Source organism: Eschrichtius robustus, chromosome 21 (genome assembly GCF_028021215.1).
Source record: "Eschrichtius robustus isolate mEscRob2 chromosome 21, mEscRob2.pri, whole genome shotgun sequence".
Taxonomy (NCBI): domain Eukaryota; kingdom Metazoa; phylum Chordata; class Mammalia; order Artiodactyla; family Eschrichtiidae; genus Eschrichtius; species Eschrichtius robustus.
This window is the reverse complement of record NC_090844.1, coordinates 24,052,465-24,077,832: the sequence shown is the minus strand read 5'-3', so window position 1 is coordinate 24,077,832 and position 25,368 is coordinate 24,052,465. Positions and strand designations below refer to the sequence as shown.

Below are 25,368 nucleotides of genomic sequence, written 5' to 3'. Positions count from 1 at the left end.
ATTTCACAGATGAGAAACCTGGTATAGGAATAATAAATTTATTATATACAAGTGTTTTAAAACTCAGTAGTTGGAGAGCTCAAGCTATTCAACAAAACAAATTATGCACAAGGCTGAATCATTGTGATATAAATAACTACAGTGTTTACTTCAATGCCAGGAATTTATGGAGATGGAGGAAACTACATTTTTCTGATTATGTCAGTTTTTTCAACATGTGACACTACCAAGTAACTTTTCAGCATGCTTCTTACAAACTAAAGATTTTTTTAAAAATTCTTTTTACCTCACACTATTGAATAAATCTCCTCAGTAACCAAGAAATAATTTAGTACTATATATCCTCAAGACCTCTTCATTTTCTGCTTATTAAGATGACTGCCATCTTTTTCCTCTTCAAAACCAAACTGCTTTTTTCTCTTTAATTCAAAGTCTATTCAGACCTTAAGAAAACACCTTTCCTTCATGCCTGGCATAATGTATAAGAGAGAATACAAAGCCCAAGTCTTATCTTATTAAATCAATCATCCAAGGGTTGGGTTTTTCCCTCCTTTCTTTTATGAACAGGTAAACTATGTAAAGGTAACACAATTCTATTACATAGAACTGCCATCACAGAAAAGAAATGTTACTAATCCCCATTAAAAGAAACAATATTTTAAGTCATATGGGGTTTCAAGAGAAATCAAATCTACTACTGAAATTAGTCAAAAAGTATTTATCAAGAAACCAATGACCACTTCACACCTAGTAGGATTGCTATAATTTAAAACAACAAGTATTAGTGAACACAGGGAAAACTGGAATTCCCATACATTGCTGGTGGGAATGTAAAATGGTACAGCCAATATGGAAAAGTTTGGAGGCTCCTCAGAAAGCTAAAAACATAAATACCATATGACTCAGCAATTCCATTCCTAGCTTTATGCCCAAAGGAACTGAAAACCAGGGACTCACGCATATTTGTACACCAGTGTTCACTGAAGCATTATTCTCAACGGCCAAAAGGTGGAAACAACCCAAGTGTCCACCAATAGACGAATAGATGAACAAAATGTGGAATATCCATACAATGGAATATTATTCAGCCATAAAAAGGAACGATGTTTTGATATCTGCTACAACATGGATTAATCATGAAAACATCATGCTAAGTGAAAGAAGCCAGACACAAAAGGACAAATATTTCAATAGCTAAAATAGGCAAATTAATAGAGAGAGAATATAGATTAGAGGTTACCAGGGGCTAGAGGAAAGGAGCAATAGGGAGGTATTGCTTAATGGTTACAAAGTTTCTGTTTGGGATGATGAAAAAATAGAAATAGACAGTGGGGATGGTTGCACAACATGGTAAATGTATTAATGCCACTGAACTGTACACTTAAAAAAATCATTAAAATGTCAAATTGTTATATATATTTTATATATTCAAAAATAGCAACATACCCAAAATCATTGAATTAAATACCTTAAATGGGTGAGTTATAGCTCAATAAAGCTACTTATAAAAGAACCCAATAGACTTGAGGGTGCCATGATAATTGGAGATCACTAACATCAGTGAGTCTGGATTGAGAGTAAAGCAAATTATTGTGACAGCCTAAGCAATGTTTAGTTGTGAAGGCAATTTGTAGTAATGCACAGTTTGCAGCAGACTTCTTTAGTTCTGATAAATTTATAATAACGCCTATGATAAAACCTAGGCCAATAACAACTATTTAAAATTAGGGGAGGAGGGCTATCAATCAAAATGGCACATATACTCAACAGGCCACACGTAACCTTTTTAAATACTTTACACGAGTGAATCTCAAACACCAACGTAAGACAAAGCCTGTCACGGAAGTGTACACAAGCAGGAAGCACATCAGGCCTGCAGATCTCATGTGTTAACTACAGTCGTTCTTACTTGTGAAAACACGATTTCAGCTACACAACAATGGCACCACTGGGGTTTTCATAGTTGGCAGGAAGAGCCAGAGATGGTTTATTCCCACCTCTGCTCAGGGCCCTTACTGCCAGGCCTGCCTTGCTTCCTGTGTGTGTTTCTTCTTAAAATTTCCACAAATCAAATTTTTACTAAACCAGACTATAACTGTCAATATCACTGTACTTGATTTACATTCCAAAATTATAAACAAATCCTAAAAATAATTTGATAGTTTGGATTATCAGCTCCCCCTTCCATTAGCATGGAACATGGAAAACTGCTGGTATAGAAATTATAACTGTGTGTGAAGGGTAAAGGATAGGTTAGATATTTTGCTGTCGGGTTAAAGAATGGATGGGGTTTCTAGTCATGTGGATTAATGGGACCCCAGATAACCTGAAGGGAAGTCTGGGTTTGGGTTATTTTTAGCTTAATTTGAGAGTTTTTGCTATAAAACCAAAATATACTGTATTTACTTTAGAAGATTTAACGAACACCCTGATAAAAGTTCAGTGTTACCACTTAATTCAATCTGAGCATGTTTTTCCATAAAATTATCAAACTGACTAAAGCATACTCCAAAAATGGAAGAAAATAAATGGATTTAAACATCCTTTAAAGCCATTTTGGGACAAGACTTAATACTAATATCTGAACCAGACAGGAGCCAAGACAGGGCAACAATAAGAAGAGAAGCTCTAAACATGGACAAGTGGTTTTTAACACTGTGAACTGCTCCACATAGAGGAACCTACTGGATTGAGGCTTACGTTTCTCAATAGTGGAACAAAACAAAACATTACGACATGGAACTTTCCCCCAAAGGAATGTGAGGAAAAGCTTTTAAGAGAAGCTGGATGAATGACATGAGGAAAAAATTTTGTAATGCCTATGAGCATCGGATGTTTTTAATTCACCAAGTTAGAAAAAATGATCGTGAAAAGAGCATGTTGGGTCACAGAGATGTGTCAGTTTCATGATTAAATACATTATCCTGAATGGGCCCATTTTCTCTGCAGAGAGAAGAAACCCTGCCCCACGGTCATGTACCAAACTTTACTGCGGGCATTTGTCCTAGACAATGTGATTAAAATAGTCTGTCATTGCAGCAACATTCCATGGAACAAGCAAACAGCAAGAAGTTACATGAAGTAGACAGAACTAAGACACAGGAGGCTTCCTTCTAGCTGTAGCTCTAAACCTGTACTTTCTGACTGAGCCATCCATCCTCTCTGGCCTCAGTTCTGTTAACTGAAACAGGACAGTTTCTAAGGGACAAAAACCTCTAATACTTTTATATAAAAGTTAAAAATATCGAGAAAGAGATGACCCAGGACCTTAATAGATGCTCTAAACTCACAAGTCAACCTCTGAGCAGAAGAAAGCTCAGGTATAATACTCCACAGGTAAATCTTAAGAGTTACTCTTCTTCGGTCCACAGAATAGAGCAGAAAGAGACCTGTTTCACTTGGAGTTCTTCCCAAGTTATTAATATATGAGCAACAAACACTGAGCCTAAAACCAGACCTTAGGACAAGACAGCATAATGATCTGGGGCCAGCTGGCATAGGAATGGGCTTAAACACCTCTATCACAATGTTACTGCATGTCTCAATACCGGTTATGTGTAACGATACAACCCTCAGTACTAAGAAAAAGTGAAATGATGTTAGCTATACTCTGCCTAGTAAGGCAAGGAAACACAGTTTGACTATGACCATTTAAACATATAAAAAACTTCTGTTAAAAAAAATCAAGCTGTAAACAACCCACTGTAAAAACCTACTGTCTTTCAGACAGTGGGTCAGTGACGTATTTCTACACAGAGCAGAGACAATGAAAGGCAATGGAAAGCCCATTCTGTGAACTAGCTTCAGCTGCTGTTATTTCCTTTATAAGAACAAGAAAAAGAAGCTGGTGAAAACTTCAATTTGGAAGGACCCAGAATATTTCTGCATTTAGAAAGATGCCTCCTGGGGGAATGTAAATTGGTGCAGCCACTATGAAAAACAGTATGGAGGTTCCTCAAACAACTAAAAATAGAGTTGCCGGGCTTCCCTGGTGGCGCAGTGGTTGAGAGTCTGCCTGCCAATGCAGGGGACACGGGTTCGAGCCCTGGTCTGGGAAGATCCCACATGCCACGGAGCAACTGGGCCCGTGAGCCACAATTACTGAGCCTGCGCGTCTGGAGCCTGTGCTCTGCAACAAGAGAGGCCGCGATAGTGAGAGACCCGCGCACCGCGATGAAGAGTGGCCTCCGCTTGCCACAACTGGAGAAAGCCCGTGCACAGAAACGAAGACCCAAACACAGTCATTAATTAATTAATTAATTAATTAATTAAACAAAAAAAAAAATAGAGTTGCCATATGACCCAGCGCTCCCACTCCTGGGCATACATCAGGACAAAACCATAATTCAAAAAGATACATGTACCCCCATGTTCATAGAAGCACTATTCATAATAGTCAAGACATGGAAACAACCTCAATGTCCACTGACAGATGAATGGATAAAGAAGATGTGGTACACATATACAATGGAATAGTACTCAGCTATAAAAAAGAATGAAATAATGCCATTTGCAGCAACATGGGTGGACCTAGAGATTATCATACTAAGTGAAGTAAGTCAAACAGAGAAAGACAAATATCATATGATATTGCTTATAAGCAGAACCTAAAAAAAAATGAACCTACTTACAAAATGCTTACAAACCAAATACAGGTATCTCTATTCAATTATAGTTGACTATCTTTTATTATACCACAATGCAGAATGTCTTCTGGGAAAGCAGTATATGCAAGTTTTTAATCAATCAGAATAAAGACTACAACCTGTAAATTTGTTTGTTTGTTTAAGCCACATACCTTAAACAAAAACCTCATGTGTTAAGGAAAGCCAAGATTTTGATCTATTCTTGACTTAGGCTTAGCCACTGAGAGTATAATGATGGCCAAACTAAACTGTACACCACCATAGGATGTGACTGGGCTGAATAAAGACCCACATCATCAGGTATTTTGAACATTACAGTAAAAGCTAGAGAAGAGCAAAGTGTTATTTAATAGTTTGCACGTCTAACCACAATTTTAGGAAAAATCTCTTCAGAGGGCTAATTAATTAATCCCTTCCTGTTAGATCGAGCAGTCATATTCCTTCCATTTGATTTCCTGTCCAAAGAGGTTCTATTACTTCCTACCACCTCATAAGGAAACCCCCAAAGATTAACATCATTAGTACTTACATTCAAAGCATTCTTTGCAGCTTCTGCTTCTGAGCGACTGTCAAAACTGACAAAACCTACGGGCTAAGGAAAGAAAAAGAAGTATGAAGGGGATGTCTATTTTTCTGGGTCAAAGGTGATATCAAACTGAAGAGCTAAGATACAGAAATCACCACAGGCAATGGGTAGAAACAAGAAAGCCAGTCCAGAAGAATCATGACTCAGGGGCTTAGCCAAATTTCTAACATGAATCAAAGGGATTGTGAGGGTGGTTCTTCAAGGGCACAGCTGGAGATTTAGAGAATCATAAAAAAAAAATCTAGAAGGGGCTGGAAGGTGAGCAGCAGTGAACAAGGCAACAGAGGAAAACTTGGGTGGACAGGCTCTACTTTCCTAAATTGAATTCACTGTACCTCAGTTTCTTCATCTTTTAAAATGGAAAGAGAACCGAATCACCTTTTGGTACACTGTAAGTGCAAGGGATATAATGACACAATGATAAAAGCCCTGTATTCTCACTGCATGATCAAAATTATATCATGAACATTTTAATCTCAAATCCCAAGGGATGCCTTTAAAAAGCTGTGTGTTTAATTAGGTGTATAAACCATACTGTTCCAACTAAAGAGAGGGGTCACAATTCCTTTGGACTCAGTATCTTTCAGTCCAGAAGGATGGTTGCAACATAGCTTATTCTCTGATGAACCAGAGAATACCTTATTGGGAGATGAAAAGTGACCCAGACAGAGGATGCTGGTTGCTCAGCATTTAAAAAAAAAACCACATAGCTACAAATTTTCAAGACACTTGCAGAAACTATCAGGGTCATCGGTTACTACCTCCATTCTGTACGTTTTATGCTCCATTCTAGACCTGAGACTCTGCCTGCGGTTATTAAGGGTTTGAGAGACAGCCGGATTCTTCGTCATCAAATTCCCATACCGATCGTGAATGAAAAGTTTGCCTGTTTAACTTTATTAAAAACAAAAAGACAAACAAAAAAACACCCAGGAAAGAAATTGCAATAAAAGTGAATTTGGATAATAATCAATAATTTCTTTTGAATATATAGATCAATCCCAATATAACTATGCTGGATGCATTATATTTACCTTGCTTGAGGATAGTCTCAGACACTCTAGCTGCAGGCTATGGAATTAGGAATCACTTTCCTGTGCTAATTCCTAATCAATCTCACCCTTAACTTTACAGCAACAACAAAAAAAATAAAATCTTAATGGAAATAAAAAAAGAATGTCGAGCCCTAGTAACATTCCTGAAGAAAGCCAATCCAAACTTCTGTGGAAGTGATCATTTATGTGCAAGTCTGAAATTCTTACCTGCTTAGATGTGAGCTTTATAAGAGAACCCTCGTAGCCCTGAAAATAAAGAACCAAATTTAGACCAGAAATAAAGAGTAATAGGAGAAAAGAGCGATTGTAATAATAGCATCCTGCTCAAGTGAAAATGAGTCCTTTATGACTACTGACCAACTCTTCTCACAAATGCCTGTTAACTGGGAAAACAAATTTTATACACACATACATGCATGCCTGATGTATATGCCAATCTTTGCATACTTGGGCCTTAAAAGAAATCAAGCCCTGAAATTCATGCACTTATGTTTCTTATCTCTATATATTTTCATGAAATTCAGAAAAGAAACATAAGTGCATGAATTCATGAAAATATATAGAGAAAAGAAACATAAGTGCATGAATGGACTTATGCGTAGGAAAATGGCGTCTATGTCAACAGCAGGTCTTTTTCATTTTATGGAACTAGGAGAGGGAAGGGGATAAATTAAGTTAGGAAGGTCAGAGTATGTGATGACTTGGTCATATATTTGCTATAAAACAATAAAACATTAAGATCGTACTTGGTAGAACTTAATGAAAATTTCAAAACTTCCAGGAAAGGTTAAATAGGCAGTGATGCTAACATTTGTTGAGTTCTTTTGCTTATTTATTGCAGCCGTCAGTTTTCACATTGGTATTCTGATTGGGAGATGCGAAAATTCCCTGTTGGCTTTTTACTCCAGCTCATCCTCAAGGAAGATGGAAACATTCCTTTCACTCCCTCCCTTAAGCCCTCCTGGCTCCCCAGGATAAGGATAACAAAGTCTGTTTATTTCTGAAAATAATCAATGACTGTTAGCTTGCACTGATGGATGACACAAGAGGGGGAAAAAACAACACTTGACATGATTGACCACCGCACGTATCGGTGCAGAGACAGATTTGCAGACGAGGGTCAGACTCCGGGGACTTTAATTAAAAGAGGGTTGGTAGGAATGTACCAGGGTCCTGACTTCAGCGTTTGGGTTTCTGGGCAGGATGTTGGGATTGATTCATCCTCCTATTTTCCCAGCAGAGAACTATGTTACTAATTAGCTACTGTAAACATTTTACCTCAAAGGCCTTGAGCTCTTCTAGCCAGAGAGGTCGTGATTCACAGCCCTGCCTCTTCCTTTTTCAAGGTGCTCTCACTCTCTGAAAAACCTGAAGGTTTAAACACCCTGAAGGCCTCAGAGGCAAAGGACAAATGGATGTTTCACTCAAGTAAAAGACCACTAGTAGGGATATACTGTCCTCTCAAGTCACAAAAAGAGAAGTAGTATCAAATAATAGTTCAGATGAGGGATGATTGCTTGGGTTTGAATCCTGGCCGTGCCATTTATTATGTGTGTAAACTTGAGCAAAATGTATTCAACTGCTCCAAGTTTCATTTCCCTTATTTGAAAAAAATGAGGCTAACCCACTTTAAATGACTGTGATGAGAATTAAATGAGATAATTCTTAAGGGGCTCGCTGGCTAAATCTCTCTGTATGTATACAAAAACATAACTATTTTGTCCTTTACGAGGATCAGTTAGCTTTAAAAAGTCCTCATCCTACAAAAGAGACAGACAGTAAAAACTACAACCCTGCAGAAGAAACTCGGGAAATTCTATAAAGCTGGCACTCTCCCCACAATACCTTCTCTTTCTTTCCCACTTCCTCTAGCTAACCTCATGGCTAACCTTTCTGCTTCCCTCTGTGATGTCATCATTATTGTTGCATTAAAAGGAGAGCTGTCAGAATGGAGTTATGTCCATTATTACACGGTGCCTTTGGGGCACATAAACTAGACTGTTTTATCTTTGCTGGTTTTAACTGGCTGCCCGCTCAACCATCCTTCTCGTTCTACTACCCAACTGTTCTCAGCTGTCACATCCTACTCTCTCCCCCTAAGAAGCGAGATACTGTACCTCAACCTGTCTTGCCTCTGTGGCTGGGGTCCTGCTTCAAATCTTTAACCAGCAATCAAGATGGCCCATCACGTGATCGTAAGTGTGGCCCTGGCCAGGCACTGTTGCTGACATGTCCTCAGCTGACGTGACCAGCCCAGACACAGGCCCTGAATCTGTCATGACTTCCAGGTTCACTCCTTGAGAGGCAAGGCCTTCAGCCCACATCATGCCCAGTCCCAGCTGCCTCCTATCCTCCAAAGGCTAACCTTCAAGGTTTCTCCTTGGAGCATGGTTATTTCAGCTTTAGTTCAATCTCCTGTTAAATTTTCAATCCCAGCTACATTAATTATCTCTAAAGTAGTTCTACCTTGACAGTCACAATGGACAGACAACTTGCATTAAATATTTCACTAAGCAACAGGAAAGATTTCCCTCAGCTCACACCAAGCAATTCTTTAAAATTCTGTTTTACTGTTTTTGCAACTTTGGACATTTTGCCCATGGAAAAAATAATGGTGTTAGGTTCCCAGTCTAGTTCATAAAAGCCTACTTAACCTATTATGTCTCCAAAGAACAGTACTAACAGCAGTATTTCAACTGATAAGGAACCTCCTAGGGATAGGGCTTGACTTTTACTGCATATGAAATATAAATACAGAATAAGTCATGGATAATATTTTTGGTGATCTGTACTCAGAAGAACACCCCTAATTGGCAAGAGGATAAACAGGGAGGACACTGAAGCTGTTCTGTAGAACAGAAACAGACGCATGTCCACGTCAGTAAGAGACTTCTCCAGATTAGCTACTGGGAGGACAAAAGGCGGTTTCAGTCTTTCCAAAGTGAAAACGTATATTAGGACTGAGTTGTCAAATCTCCTTTACTCACTAACCTTTTAAAAAACAGTGCTTTCACAAACATTTCATTTCTTTCTCCAAAAAGCCCCATGAAGCTTATACACACACACTCTTTGTCTCCTTTTACAATTTCTGAAAGATAGAAGAGGTACCTTAAATGGTCTGAAAAGCAGATACAGCTCCCGAGGTTTGATATCCAGAGGGAGACCACTGACAAAGAGAGTCCGGACCTGGAAGATAAATACAAGAAGTGATCAAGGGAGTGGACAGTCACAGAATAGCCTACCTGAGACCCCCAAAACACATTTCTTCAAATATTCCTCGACTCCTACCTAATTCGTGCTCTTTCCATGACGCAATGATTACTCTAATGTTAAGATGCCATTAAGCCAACTCTTGAGTAGCTCTGTGTGAATTATCAGCGTGAATCACTTCTAGCTGATTTAAATTTACAAACTGACTTCTCCTTTCCTAGCCATCGCCTGGTTCTAAAACTGTGAGGGGAAAAGAGGGTCCACGATTAAAACATTAGCTTAAGGAAAACAAAAATGCCATGAGGACAGTAAATCTACCACTCCCCTCAGCTCTAATCAAATGAACGCAGAATGTGGTTCAAAAATACAACTGAACCAATTTTTTTCTCCTACTTGTCTTGTCATTGCTTCCCTCATTGGCATTGATAATTACAGTAATTTTAATAAATGTAGAAGTTCATTAAACAATTGAAATGCATCTAAATAGTAGCCAAATGCATAACCCTGTGTCTGTTCAGTTCTGAAACAGCAGGACAGACTTGGCTGTACCGTAAGGCCTACGGTACAAAATACGTTACTTAATGTGTGCTAAAATACAGAACACAGATGACATTTCCAGCTGGGAGGATCAGAGTAAACGTGTGGGCATCGGAACGGAAACTTCAAGGATAGGTGGCATTTTACCACATAGATATAAAAAGGTGAGGTGGGGAAGAGGCACAGGCAGAAAAAAAGCATTAACCAAGGCAATGAAGAGGGGGCTGATAGCACAGTGTATTCTGGGAGAAGGGGGAGCCAAAAGTGAACAGGTAGCGGAGAATCAAACCAACGGGGGGTATCACGTCATCGGCTCAGGAATATGGTCTTGATTCAACAGGCAAGGAGTAAACACTGAATCATCATCACCATCACGTTTTGTTTCTACTTATTTTAGTGAGTCTTTAGTCAGACCCACCCCCCAGCTTTGAGATACATTTGACACATAATATTAAGTTTCAAATGTACTTTTTGATCTAATAAACTTTCATGTACATTTCAAAATGATTACCACTACAGCATTAGCTAACACCTCTATCATACCGCAAAATTACCATTTCTCTTTTTGTGATGAGAACATGTAAGACCTCCTCTCAGCGACTTTCAAGTACACCTATAATACAGTACCTTAAATATACTCACAATACTGTGCATTAGATTTCCCCCAACTTGCTCAGCTTCTAACTGGAAGTCTGTATCCTTAGATCAACATCTGCCCATTTTCCTCACCCTCCAGATCCAGGGAACTAATTATCCTACTCTGTTTTTATGAGTTCGGGTTCACCCCCATGTTTTCTATTCCTCTTCTCTACTCAAGCTGATACAACATGATCGAGTTCCTCATTAGAAATCACGTTACTACTCAAAGGAAGAAAAAAAAAAATCAACGCTCAGTTGTAAACCATGTATAATTACGGAAGATTTTTCCTCGGTGAGAAATACGGAGTATATTTTCTAGACTCCTAACACTTTCCATTGATTCTGGCTTGAAGAAGCACAAATTAGCAAGCAAGACCCTTTGGTTGATCCAGCACAGTATATGGTAAAACGTCATGCCATTTGCATGTAGGTGTACAATAAACACTACGATCAAGTAAACAGCCCCAGAATCATGACTGCCTTTTTATTATTTGCTTCTTTGTATTTTAGACAGCTTTGTTGAGGTATAATTGACACATAAACTGTACATCTTGCTTTACAATAAGTTTTGACATATGTATAACCTGTGAAACCATCACAGCAGTCAAGATAATGAACATATCCATCACCCCCCAAAAAGTTTCCTTATCTCATGCTCCTTTCATCTTCTTTCTACCTTGTCCTACTATCCTCATCCCCAGGCAATCACTCATCTGCCTTCTGTCACTACAGATTAGTATGTATGTTCTAAAGTTTCATATAAATGGAGCCATAAAGTAGGTATCCTTTTTCGTCTGACCTCTTTCACTTTAGCATAATTATTTTGAGATTCATCCACGGTGCTGCATGTAACAATAGTCTATTTTTATTTCTGAGTCGTATTCTGTGGTATGAACACATCACAGTTCATTTACCCATTCACTTGTTTATGAGACATCGGGGTTATCTCTCGTTTTTGGCTTTTACAAATAAAATGACTATGAACGTTCATGTATTGATTTGTACAGGTCTTTGTGTGGACATATGTTTTCTTTCTTCTCGGATAAATAGCTGAAAATGGAATAGCTGGATGATATGGTAGGTATATGCTTAAACTTTAAAAAAAACTGCCCTTCAATTCCTTGTTTTATAGCCTAGAACATGATAAATGTTCTGTGTGTATGTAAAATAAATGTATATTCTGTTGCTGTTGGGTACAGTGTTTTATAAATTTCAATTAAGGTAAAGTTTGTTGTTCAGTATACCATTTGCCACCCCCTTCTCTCTCAACTTTGCCAGTGATAAACACTCTTTCCAAAGAACTTTCTTTATCAAAGCTGCTAAGGCTGAATTACTGACAACTGCCGAAGACATACACAAGGGAATGCTGCTATCCTGTGTGCCCTCTCTGCTATCCACATCCCTCTTCCCACATTCCAGAAAGTGAACACCATGTGTTCTACTTGGCTGCTCCGGCCACGACAACCTGGACAGAGAGGGAATCCCAGCTTCCACTCATTCAGAGTCTGTTGAGTGCCCATTGTATCTGGCACTATGCCAGGTGCTGAACAGATTACAGAGAGCTCCATGGACATAATGATAAGCAGATCCTGTGTTTTAATCACTGTAGTACCATTTGTCAAGCAGGGAAGCTTAGCCATGTGACAGGTATCAATTAGGATCTGGGGCGTTAACTCAGGAAATTAACTACCATTTATAGCACTATTCTAAAGAAAAAGGCTTTAGAAACTTGCAAGTCAAACAATTTATCAAAAAAAAAAAAAAAAAAAACCCACTAGAAATCTGGGAGTTAAACGAAAGATTACTTGATATAAATTAAGGTTCATCTACATCCATAAAATGTATTATGCAACCAATAAAAATTATGTTCAAGGAAAAAGTACATTCAGTTTTATTCTATAAAACTAAAAGCCAACACATGCATGTATATGGAAAGGGGGAAAAAGGAAAGGGGGAAAAATACGCTGTAGGATATATATGCCAAAAGGTTTCTATCTACATTACTTAGTCCTGAATGGTGGAATAACAACTGATTTTTCTTTTTTTTTTGGCTGTGCCGTGTGGCACGCGGGATCTTGGTTCCCCGACCAGGGATTGAACCCACGCCCCCTGCAATGCAAGCACAGAGTCTTAACCTCTGGACCTCCAGGGAAGTCCTAATAAGTGTTTCTGAGGTTTTTTAATAGCTTATTTATATTTTCTATCTTTCTATAATAAGCATGTTTTAGAGACTATAAATGTATTGTTAGGTTGAGAACAGCCTACATTTTTTATTACTTTATTTAGGAAAACATAAATAATGCCAATATTTGTATCAATAAAAATTGTGAAGTTTATAGAGAAAACTTTTTCATATATTTCAGAAGTAGAAGGGCTTCCCTGGTGGCACAGTGGTTGAGAGTCTGCCTGCCGATGCAGGGGACATGGGGTCAAGCCCTGGTCTGGGAAGATCCCACATGCCGCGGAGCACCTGGGCCCGTGAGCCACAATTACTGAGCCTGCCGTCTGGAGCCTGTGCTCCGCAACAAGAGAGGCCACGATAGTGAGAGGCCCACGCACCGTGATGAAGAGTGGCCCCCGCTCGCCACAACTAGAGAAAGCCCTCACACAGAAACGAAGACCCAACACAGCCATAAATAAATAAATAAATAAAAATAAAAATAAAAAGTTTAAAAATAAATAAAATAAAATAAAAGAAAGAAATTTAAATTTTAAAAAATGTGCTTAAACCAAAAAAAGTCAACCTATTTATTAAAAAAAAAAAGTAGAAGATTCTTATCTCAGTATCTCAACAAAAAAACTGTTAAACATAAAAAAAAAAAACACAAAAAAACCACAAAATAAAAACTGAACTGATAGGCCTAAATTTGCCTCTCGCCCATGGATTAAAAAGAGACTCAAGGCCACTCTGTTTTGTTCATCAAATTAGAGGCAACTAAGATGTCTGGCACTTTATTTACAAATGGACACGAATTACATTTCCTAGAATCCAGTGAAGCCCATTATTGTCTCAGAAACCTGTCAAGACATCTTATCTCAATGAAGAGCTATTCTCTCCTCTGACAGAACAGATAGACTGACTAGGAGAAATAACTCTTAAATACTTACATTATGAAGTTATGAGGACAACTAAAGGTCTCTTAAATCCAAATGCTTGGAATCTATGTGTTCTGAATCCTTTCTAGACCTCCTCAGACTGGGAAACTTCATTAAGTTTTAAAAAAAAAAAATCACAGATAATGAATGGGAAAAAAAACTCTTCCTGAATATCTAATTCATGCTTTTCTATGGTAACTGGGACCTAAAATCACGGGGATGTTTTAAAACATTTTAGTTTCCCTACTCTTCTCACCACCACTCATTTTATCTGAGCCATTAAATAGTGAAGCACTTCTGGGTTTGCCTTTGCTATGTCTATGGAATTCGCAAAGGTTAGACATGATTTTTTTTTTTTTTTTTGGCCGTGCCGTGCGGCATGGGGGATCTTAGTTCCCCAACCAGGGATCAAACCCGTGCCCCTGGCAGTGGAAGCATGGAGTCCTAACCACTGGAACACCAGGGAAGTCCCTAGACATGATTCTTTTTTTTTTTTTTTTTGAGAATCGATTGTTTAATCCACATTGATTGATAGTAAATCAGATAGATGAGAGGAAAAAGGCAATCTAATTCTGAATTTAATTGGCCATTCGGTTTAGTCAAATACCATGTGACTGCACGTGTGGACATGTAAAAGACATCTGCTCTGTCTGCTGGATTCCCTGATTGCCAGCAGTGCCAGGCAACAGCCTCTGCCTGAGGGCAGAAATACGTGCAAAGAGCCCCAAGTATATGCCCACCAACAGTGCAGGAGGGTTCCCTTTCCTAGACATGATTCTTGCTTGCAGGGAGCTTACTGTCACTGAAGGAATATGCAGCTTTCTGTGACAAGAGAAAGCTGAGCTCATTCACAGAGTAAACAATTAGAACCCAAACAATGAGATAAAAGTTTGAGACATGTAAGATCCATGATCAAATACTCAGAAAAAAGCGCCCCAAAACAAATGAATGATGCCAAATGAACTTTGTCGCAGGTCAATCGTTTTCCAGGGCAACCCTTAATTTAACAGCACTGTCTATGGACACAGATGTGCCTGGCACTCTGCCTTCAGCATTGCAGATGTTTACTTTATCAGACACATGGGGAAACACATTTCTTAGTCAAGGACACAACATGCCTCATAGAAGTTCAAGATGTGAAGCTGCTGACAGCTCTGTCCCAAAGGGACGCTAATGGATTCTGTGGATGTACCTCCAACTTCATTTCTACCCCAACAGGATTGAAAGAATAAATGCTAGGAGAAATCGTCCTGTGCGGGTCAGGAAGAGTGAAGGCCTTCTTGGCTCAGCCATTATCAACCATTCCTGCAGAGGCCACAGTTACATTTTGGATAACACCAGCTGTTGTATTCTTAAATGGCACTGCCAGCTCCCACGGGGAAAGACAAGCCACATTTCAGTGACTGACTTCTAAACTCTAATTCAGTAAGTAAAGTCACTGTGTCAGTCTTGGGCTTTCCTGGACAGAAAGGCCAAAACAGGCCCTGAAATAGAAACGCCCTCCCTTTAACAAAGAACACGCATGATCTTGTAGGTAATCTAGACATTAAAATAAAAACCAATAGACAAATGCTTATTAATTTCAGTATATAGTAGAGAATAATCATGCACACTTTTCAGCAAGCGGCCACATCCAGTAAACACACAGTGTCCCAAGACTATGGGCATTTTCTGTGGACATTTTAATCGTTTATAAAAAGGTCTTAGACATCATCTCTAGCTGCTATGAGCTGACCTCTTGAGGATCCTCTTAAATTCTAGGTTTGGGAAAGGCAACTTCACATTTTCTAATGACTCATGAATAACTGTATAATCATTTATTTGAAATATCCTAAAACCCATGGGGGTGCTTCTATGATCATCTATCCTCTGCAAACTTTCTCTCCACCTATCCACATTCTCACACATACAAATGTAGACTCCAAAAGCAGCCTTCAAACGTGTTGTTTGATTAAATCATTCTGTTGGTGTAACTAACTGTTTTTTGAAACATGCAAGTGGATTCCCAGGTAAGATCTTGCAGTGGGCATTTTAGAGGGTGAAAGTGCTTTTCTACGTAGTGTGTGGCACAGTCCTAAGCACACACTATAAAATTTTCCCTTGATTTTAGAAATCTACAGAGTAACACTGTATTCATGGGAAACAGTAAGTATTGGCTTGTCAACGCCTCTGGTGATGACACGGCAAACAAAATGAGGTGATCATACTTCCCAGTCACAAGCGTATCAGTACAGTTACAACATCAAATGGTAAACACTCATGTGACAAAAAGGCAGAAAAAATTAACGTTGTAAGAGACAGAAATTTAGATGAAAAAAAGAAATGAGACCAAAAAACAAGGGAGAAAAATGAAAAACAGACGAAATTGCATAAAAATCGCAGACATAAAATGTCATAAACGGACCACAGAAAATTCAGCACTGTGCACCTATTAACAAGGAGAGAACAATCAGTACATGGGAAACAGTAAAAATCACTCACATTTCTACTAATGATGACTGAAACGTACTTTTGTTTGCTTAAATAAGTCCAATTTCAAAGGTAAATGAGTAATTCACAAAAAGTTTGAGAAAATGCTCAAACTCTTGCACATTTAAAATGGTGAGTAGATATCCTTATGTACTGATATAGAACAAGGTTTCTGATTATTAAGTAAAAAAGCAAACCCCAGAAATTGCCCATAATCCCACTAATTCTTTCAGTGTTTTTAAGTACATGCTCAGGTATAAAAAAAAAAAAAAAAAAAAAAAGGTACTAAAAGAATATATACCACATTAACTATTAAGTTAATAGTGGGGAGGGAAGGTGGGATTACAAAGAACTTTCATTTTATATGTTTATACCCTCTGGCATTTAAATATTTATCAGCATAAACGATTTCTTAAAAAAAAAAAAAGAACAAACACAAGCCCAAAAAGATCTCCTTTCTTTGAAAATATAAACCTTGGGTCCTTCCCATCCACTTTTGTCCTTAGAAATTCTCATCTTCTGCCTGTCTTTGCTCCATAGGGACAAACTTGATCTAGTAGAAATATACATTTACGTAACTTGCTTCACATTTCAATTCTGACCATCAGTGAGTGTTTCTTTGTACTTACTCTAAAAATAAAATCTAACCCAAAAAAGGGCACCAGTGCCTCTAAGGTAAAGCCCTAGGAGCGGGAGCCTCCAGCCTAGCTTCAGTCAAAGGGGCGTTCTTGCTTTGTGATAACCTACTTCTCACTAGGACAAGAACAGAGGAATCACTCACTTTCCAACATCCAAGAAGTGCCTTATCTCTTCTGAGACCATGAAATAAACGTGGTTCAGGGGCAGAGAAGTTAAAAGGAGCTCCACGTATGTGTGGCAGTATAAGTCCCATAGAGCTGGGTTGTTTAAACACACGAGGCTGGGGCAGGGGATCTGTGTGTTCCAGAGCCCTGTAAGTTTTACACTCTGGTTAAATAATAATAATAATAATAATAATAATAATGCTTCCCTGGTGGCGCAGTGGTTGAGAATCTGCCTGCCAATGCAGGGGACACGGGTTCGAGCCCTGGTCTGGGAAGATCCCACATGCCGCGGAGTGACTAGGCCCGTGAGCCACAATTGCTGAGCCTGCGCATCTGGAGCCTGTGCTCCGCAACAAGAGAGGCCGCGATAGTGAGAGGCCCGCCCACCAAGATGAAGAGTGGCCCCCACTTGCCACAACTAGAGAAAGCCCTCGCACAGAAACGAAGACCCAACACAGCCATAAATACATAAATAAAATTTTTTTTAAAAGCAAATAATTAAAAATAATAATAATAAATTATTTTATTCTTTTTATATAAAGTGTAAGTGGATTTAGTTCTTTGCTTATTCTATAAGCATCAGCTGAAAACCCAAATTGCAAGACTGAAATGAACCACGCTGAGGACTGCTGGTCCTCTCAGTTCCAAAGAAGGTTTTGCTGGCCTGCTATGATTTCCCATTCGTATCTTCTTTTTTTTTTTTAAATACATTTATTTATTTTGTTTATTTATTTTTGGCTGCGTTGGGTCTTCGTTGCTGTGCGTGAGCTTTCTCTAGTTGCGGTGAGCGGGATCTACTCTTCGTTGCGGTGCGCGGGCTTCTCATTGCAGTGGCTTCTCTTGTTGCGGAGCACGGGCTCTAGGCGCGCAGGCTTCAGTAGTTGTGGCGCACGGGCTTAGTCACTCTGCGGCATGTGGGATCTTCCCGGACCAGGGCTCGAACCCGTGTCCCCTGCATTAGGGGGCGGATTCTTAACCACTGCGCCACCATGGAAGTCCTTCCATTCGTATCTTGCCACCACAGAAATGGATTACCACAATCACTAAAATGGCCTGCCAGGTATTTAATTCTGGTTGCAGCTCAGCAGAAACTGACCAGCCTTTGGTCAAGCTCCAGTTTCTTCGTGGCATTGGCTTCAAGATGGAACAGGTGGTCAGGTTCCTTCTTCCTGACAATGGCCACCTACTGGACTTAAAGACTTGCTCCTTTTCTAGCCCTGAGAAAGTATGTTTTGGTTCAGGAGGCCAGGTTGCTACAGACACCAAGGACTGACTAACCATAGGATAAAAGGGTCACTATGCTGTTGTTATGGACTCCCAGTTTTGTTTTAGCTTTAAATGGGTAATTGTTCTATCCTTTCAAAAGAAAAAAGCCACATAATTACCCACAATGCACGCCTCCCTAGTTTTGAGGGATCCACTAGTGTTTGCCCCGAGTGCTATTCAGTTGGCTATCCTATCTGTATAACCAAATTGATAGCTTTATTTAGGGCCCATGGGAACCAGGGTCCCTTTGCCAAGGTGATCAGAAAGTTTCCACTAAGTTATGAGGGAAAGGAGGAAGACTCATGGGAGAACATATTGAAGAAAGAGAAACACCACGTTTCATCAACTCGTATGTACAGGGCTCAGAAAATGGACAGGGAACTGGGCCACAAGTTAGCACTAGGTACACCATGCTTCTACTTTCATTCTGGAGGAGCTTATCCCCGTCCAACCCAATATCAATTTATAATCAGTTGGTCTCAAACTCTCACCTTGATAGGACTTCTTAAAACCAAAGTCTAATCTAGGCCATTCCTCACATCTGTTATATTTTTAAAAGGATAAGACAAATCAAGAATTTCTAGGGTTTGAAACTGCCCAAGTATAGGCAGATGTGTCTGTACACGTAAGCGCTTAACCTCATTAAGATATTTTCTTAGTGCTGTCAGACACAAAGAGAGGTGGGTACCAGGGGCAAATTAGGAATTCAGGGTCTGAATTAGCCTGGATAGGAAACGAGATATATATGTCTGTGTGTGTGTGTGTGTGTGTGTGTGTGCAAGTGAGAACTTAACCACATTATTAAGAAATTCACTGAGTGCTGTCAAACACAATATATGGTGGTCAAGTCCTTCGAGTTCAACAAGAAGTTCCTTATCAAGGCAGGAAGCTTTACCCTTTAACACCCCACCATGGCTTCTTTAAGTTCCTTTAGTCAATTTTTTGATGGCTTATTCTGTTTTAACACTGGTTAACCCATGGAATCGTACACTCTTTATCCAATTACACTGCACTGCTTACATTGTTAAAACATGAAGATTTTTAATTGGATACGTTATCCAGTACATTATAAACAGAAGTTTGCGTTCTGATGCCTGAAAGTGCAGTTACCCTTAGGGTTTTTTAATCCTATAGTGTACCCTAAAATTGTATGTCAAAAAGATCCCTTGGGCTACCCATAATACAGACTATTCCATGGCCTAACAAAATGAAATATAAGCCAACAATATACAGAGATATTATCAAAATTCTAAGACCTCTCTCTCTTTCGGCATAGTTTGGGTGACTATGATTGTCATTTTACAAAACAGATCTCTTGGGGAAAAAAATTTTTTTTTACTTCATTTTACTTCTCCCAAACTACAGAGGAAAACTATCCCAGATAGCACAGGGTTCTTCATAGTCACTTAAAGTACTGGAAAAAATTAGCAGGGGCAAGATTATGGTCCTAACACTGCCCAGGGGTCTAATGCATTTATTGCTTTTGATATCAGTAGTGGACAAACTCCATCTGAGGAACTTGATCCCACTGTCAACTTCAGCTCACAATGCATTCTAAATAACCACCCACAATGCACCATAGTTCTAACAACTACAGAAGGTGTGAGAACTGCAAAACTAAAAGGCTATGGGAAAAATGTTTGCTTCCCAATGTTTAGTCATGGGAAACTACCCAATATACACCTTGAAATTCTTTGCTGCTAGGTCAGTACACCTTCAAAATCAAAGTTCTTCCCCATACAACAGTGGTGAGCATCCCAGTACTTAGCAGTAGATGCTAAGTATCTACAGAATGAACTAAATGAGTGAATCTAAGTATTAAGTCACAGTACTAGGAGTGAGGCATAAAAGAGCCAAGTAACCCATAAATACCCAGATGTGGATGAGTATGAAGAAGTGAAGCCACTGTGACTTTTTAATGTGTACTCAAGAGATGAAGTACTCAAGGCAGTAAAGCATATGTAGTAAAAACAAAATGAAACCAAAAAAAAAAAAAAAAAAGACAAAGAAAGAGTCACATGGAGCCAGGCTGCTGAGATTTAAACCCTACTTCTCCAACTAGCTATGCACCTTGGACCAGTCACTTAACTTCTCCATTCACAAGTTTCCTCATCTGGAAAACCGAGACAATACTGGTAACCCAGGTGTGGCGGTTTTAAATTATGTCCACAAAATCTTTGACACTCCTCCATTCATAACGTAGAACTTAGTTCCTTTCCCCTTCAGCACGGGCTTCACTTAGTGACTCACTTCTAATGAACAGAACATGGTCGAAGTGACTCACTTCTACTGAACAGAATATGGCCGAAGTGACAGTGTGTGACTTCTAGCAACTGGGTGAAAAAAGGCACTGTGACTTCTACAGTAGAAAACTCTCTTGAATCATTCACTATGGGTGAAGCCAGGTACCATGTCATGAGGATATCCAAGAAGCTCTGTGGGGAGGGCTACATGATGATGGACCAAAAGCTACACAAGCAAGTCGTCTTGGAAGCAGATTTTCCAGCCCTAACCAAGTCTTCAGATGACTGCAGCCCCAGCTAAAAATGTCTTGAGGTTTATCAATTTTGTTTATCTTTTCAAAGAACCAGCTTTTAGTTTCACTGAACTTTTCTATTGTTTTCTTTGTTTCTGTTTCACTTATTTCTGCTCCGATTTTTATGATTTCTTTCCTTCCACTAACTTTGGGTTTTGTTTGTTTTTCTTTCTCTTGTTGCTCTAGGTGTAAGGTTAGGTTGGGAAGAGGGCTCAAATCAATAAAATGAGAAACGAAAAAGGAGAAGTTACAACAGACAACAGACACCACAGAAATACAAAGGATTATAAGAGACTACTACAAGCAACTATATGCCAATAAAGTGAACTACCTAGAAGAAATGGACGAATTCTTAGAAAGGTACAATCTCCCAAGACTGAACCAGGAAGAACTACAGAATATGAACAGACCAATCACAAATACTAAAATTGAAACTGTGATTTAAAAACTTCCAACAAAAGTCCAGGACCAGATGGCTTCACAGGTGAATTCTATCAAACATTTAGAAAAGAGTTAACACCTATCCTTCTGGAACTCTTCCAAAAACTTGCAGAGGAAGGAACACTCCCAAACTCATTCTATGAGGCCACCATCACCCTGATACCAAAACCAGACAAAGATACCACAAAAAAAGAAAATTACAGGCCAACATCACTGATGAACACAGACCCAAAAATCCTCAACAAAATACTAGCAAACCGAATCCAACAGTACTTTAAAAGAAGCATACACCACAGTCAAGTAGGATTTATCCCAGTGGTGCAAGGATTTTTCATTGTCTGCAAATCAATCAGTGGGATACACCACATCAACAAATTGAAGAATAAAAACCATATGATCATCTCAATAGATGCAGAAAAGGCTTTTGACAAAATTCAACACCCATTTATGATAAAAACTCTCCAGAAAGTGGGCATAGAGGGAACATACCTCAACATAATAAAGGCCATATGTGACAAACCCACAGCTAACATCATGCTCAATGGTGAAAAGCTGAAAGTATTTCCTCTAAGATCAGGAACAAGATAAGGATGTCCACTCTTGCCACTTTTATTCAACATAGTTTTGCAAGTCCTAGCCATGGCACTCAGAAAAGAAAAAGAAATAAAAGGAACCCAAATTGGAAAAGAAGAAGTAAAACTGTCATTGTTTGCAGATGACATGATACTATACATAGAAAATTCTAAACATGCTACCAGAAAACTACTAGAGCTCATCAATGAATTCGGTAAAGTTGCAGGATACAAAATTAATACACAGAAATCTACTGCATTTTTATACACTAACAATGAAAGTTCAGAAAGAGAAATTAAAGAAACAATTCCCTTTACCAGCACATCAAAAAGAATAAAATACCTAGGAATAAATTTACCTAAGGAGGCAAAAGACCTGTACACTGAAAACTATAAGATGCTGATGAAAGAAATAGAAGATGACACAAACAGATGGAAAGATATACCATGTTCTTGGATTCGAAGAATCAATATTGTCAAAATGACTATACTACCCAAGGCAATCTACAAAGTAAATGCAATCCCTATCAAATTACTAATGGCATATTTTTTTTAACAGAACTAGAACAAAAAAAATCTTAAAATTTGTAATGGAGATATAGAAGACCCCGATTAGGCAAAGCAATCTTGAGAAAGAAAAACGGAGCTGGAGGAATCAGGCTCCCTGACTTCAGACTGTACTACAAAGCTACATTCATCAAAAGCACAAAAACTGACATATAGATCAGTGGAACAGGATAGAAAGCCCAGAAATAAACCTATGCACATAGGGTCAATTAATCTACAACAAAGGAGGCAAGACTATACAATGGAGAAAGGACAGTCTCTTCAATAAATGGTGCTGGGAAAACTAGACAGCTACATGTAAAAGAATGAAATTAGAACATTCTTTAACAGCATACACAAAAATAAACTCAAAATGGATTAAAGACCTAAATGTAAGACCAGATCCTATAAAACTCTCAGAAGAAAACATAGGGAGAACACTCTTTGACATAAATCACAACAAAATCTTTTTTGATCTGTCTCCTAGGGTAATGGAAATAAAGACAAAAATAAACAGATGGGACCTAATTAAACTCAAAAGCTTTTGCACAGCAAAGGAAACCATAAACAAAATGAAAAGACAATCCACAGAATGGGAGAAAATATTTGCAAAGGATGGGACTGACAAGGGATTAATATGCAAAATTTGCAAACAGCTCATGCAGCTCAATATCAAAAAACAAACAAAAAAACAACCCAATCAAAAAATGGGCAGAAGGCCTAAACAGACATTTCTCCAAAGAAGACATACAGATGGCCAGGAGGCACGTGAAAAGATGCTCAACATCGCTAAGTATTAGAGAAATGCAAATCAAAACTACAATGAGATATCACCTCACACCAGTCAGAATGGCCATCGTCAAAAAGTCTACAAACAATAAATGCATGAGACGTGGAGAAAAGGGAACCCTCCTACACTGTTGGTGGGAACGTAAATTGGTACAACCACTATGGAAACAGTATGGAGGTTCCTTAAAAAACTAAAAAAAGAGCTACCATATGATCCAGCAATCCCACTCCACAGTATATATCCATAGAAAACCATGGTTCAAAAGGATACATGCACCCCGATGTTCACTGTTCGCTGTTTATGATCACCAAGACATGGAGGCAACCTAAATGTCCATCGACTGATGAATGGATAAAGAAGATGTGGTATATATATACAATGGAATATTACTCAGCCATTAAAAAGAATGAAATAATGCCATTTGCAGCAACATGGATGGACCTGGAGATTATCACACTAAGCGAAGTAAGTCAGAGAAAGACAAATATCATATGATATCGCTTCTATGCAGAACCTAAAAAAAAAATGATACAAATGAACTTACAAAACAAACTCACAGACTTAGAGAATGAACTTATGGTTACCAGGGGGAAAGGGTGGTGGTGGTGGGGAGTAGATTGGGAGTTTGGGACATGTACACACTAGTATATTTAAAATAGATAACCGACAAGGACCTACTGTACAGCACAGGGAAAAAAAAAATGTTTCCAGTCCACTCTCATGAGAGATCCTGAACTAGATGCACCTAGCTAAGCATCCTAAATTCCTGACCCTTAGAAACTGAAATAATAAATGTTCATTCTTTAAGCTGCTAAATTTGGGGGTAATTCTTTACACAGAGTTGTCACAATGATTAAATAAGCTAACAGATGTAAACTACTTAGAGTTCAGTGCCTGGTTCACAGTAAGGGCTCAGAAAATGTTACCTATATTAATTAAGGGGGCTTACAACAATCAAAAAGGAAATGTATCTTCATGCTCCAAAGGCAACTCTAAGAGAGGCTGCAACTGACAGTACTATCACACAACTGTTATACACGGGCTTAAAGTGGACAAGAGAGAAAATAAAAATATGTTTACAGAGCAAAAAGAACTAACAAGTTAAACTAGAAGTACTGTCCAAATTATGAACCCCAATAGTGTGGCTCAAAGTCCCTTCACTACTCTCTTTCTCCTCTTTAGAAGGCCATGAGTACACCCCATTCTGACCAGCAGCCCAGCCTCCTGCTATTAATGCATCCTCCTAGACTCCTTTTCTCCTTCCTTTCTTTCTTGTTTAACTTTCATCACATCAGGAAGTTCTCTTTTCATTCTATTTCTGAGATTTAAAAAAATATCAAGTCTGATAGGTTCAAGCATTCCTATCAAAGAAAAGTAGTAAGGAAAAGGAAAACTAATAAGGAAAAAGAATGTTAACAAATTGTGAAGTGGTATTAGGCAAATCATCGGTCTCTAAAATCTTTAAACTTGGACATAGTAACACCTGCCTTCTTCCTACTTACTTTAATGGTAAAATTAAAAGTAGGAGCTAACTTCTTGATTAAGTATTAATATTCAAAGTATATTAGAAGTACATTTTATTCAATTTCATAACATCTGATCTATTTAATTACTACTTTTTATTGGAGGTAATATTTTAGCTACCTTATACATTGATTAATGTCCATAATTCATTAAATTATCCATTTGATTAATATTCCTATCAGACTGTATCATCTCATATGACATAAAAATAATGACAATACTGTGCTGGTGAGGATGTGGGGAAACCGAATCTCTCACTCACACTGCTGGTGGGAATGTAAAAAGGTACAACCACTTTAGAAAATATTATCGTTTGGCAAGTTCTTTCCCAACTAAAGGTGCAATTACCATATAACCTAGTAATTGCATTCTTGGGCAATTATCCCAGAGAAAAACTTATGTTCACACAAAAAAACCTGTACACAAGCATTCATAGATGCTTTATTCATAATAGCCAAGAACTGGAAATAAGCCAGATGTCGTTCAATGGGGGAATGGTTAAACAAACTGTGGTATACCAGTATCCATGGAATACCACTCAGCAATAAAAAACTGTTAACACAAATAAGTTGGATGAAACTCAAGGGAATTATGTTTAGTAAAAAAAAACCAAAAAACACACACACACACAAAACAACCCAGCAATTCCTAA

General features: G+C 38.5%; 1 protein-coding gene across 2 annotated transcripts in view; it reads right to left on the bottom strand.

The window, feature by feature from the left end:
- Positions 1-25,368, bottom strand: part of RBPMS (RNA binding protein, mRNA processing factor) — a 186,735-nt gene that overhangs the window by 99,788 nt on the left and 61,579 nt on the right. For both annotated transcript variants that reach the window (XR_011072125.1, XM_068532013.1), the window contains 3 exons: positions 9,396-9,473; positions 6,495-6,533; positions 5,176-5,238 (listed from right to left, as the gene is read on the bottom strand). Coding sequence is in view for 1 of the 2 variants with exons in the window: in XM_068532013.1 (XP_068388114.1) it covers positions 5,176-5,238; positions 6,495-6,533; positions 9,396-9,473 (180 nt within the window). In the remaining variant the exon portion in view is untranslated. The remainder of the gene's footprint in view (positions 1-5,175; positions 5,239-6,494; positions 6,534-9,395; positions 9,474-25,368) is intronic.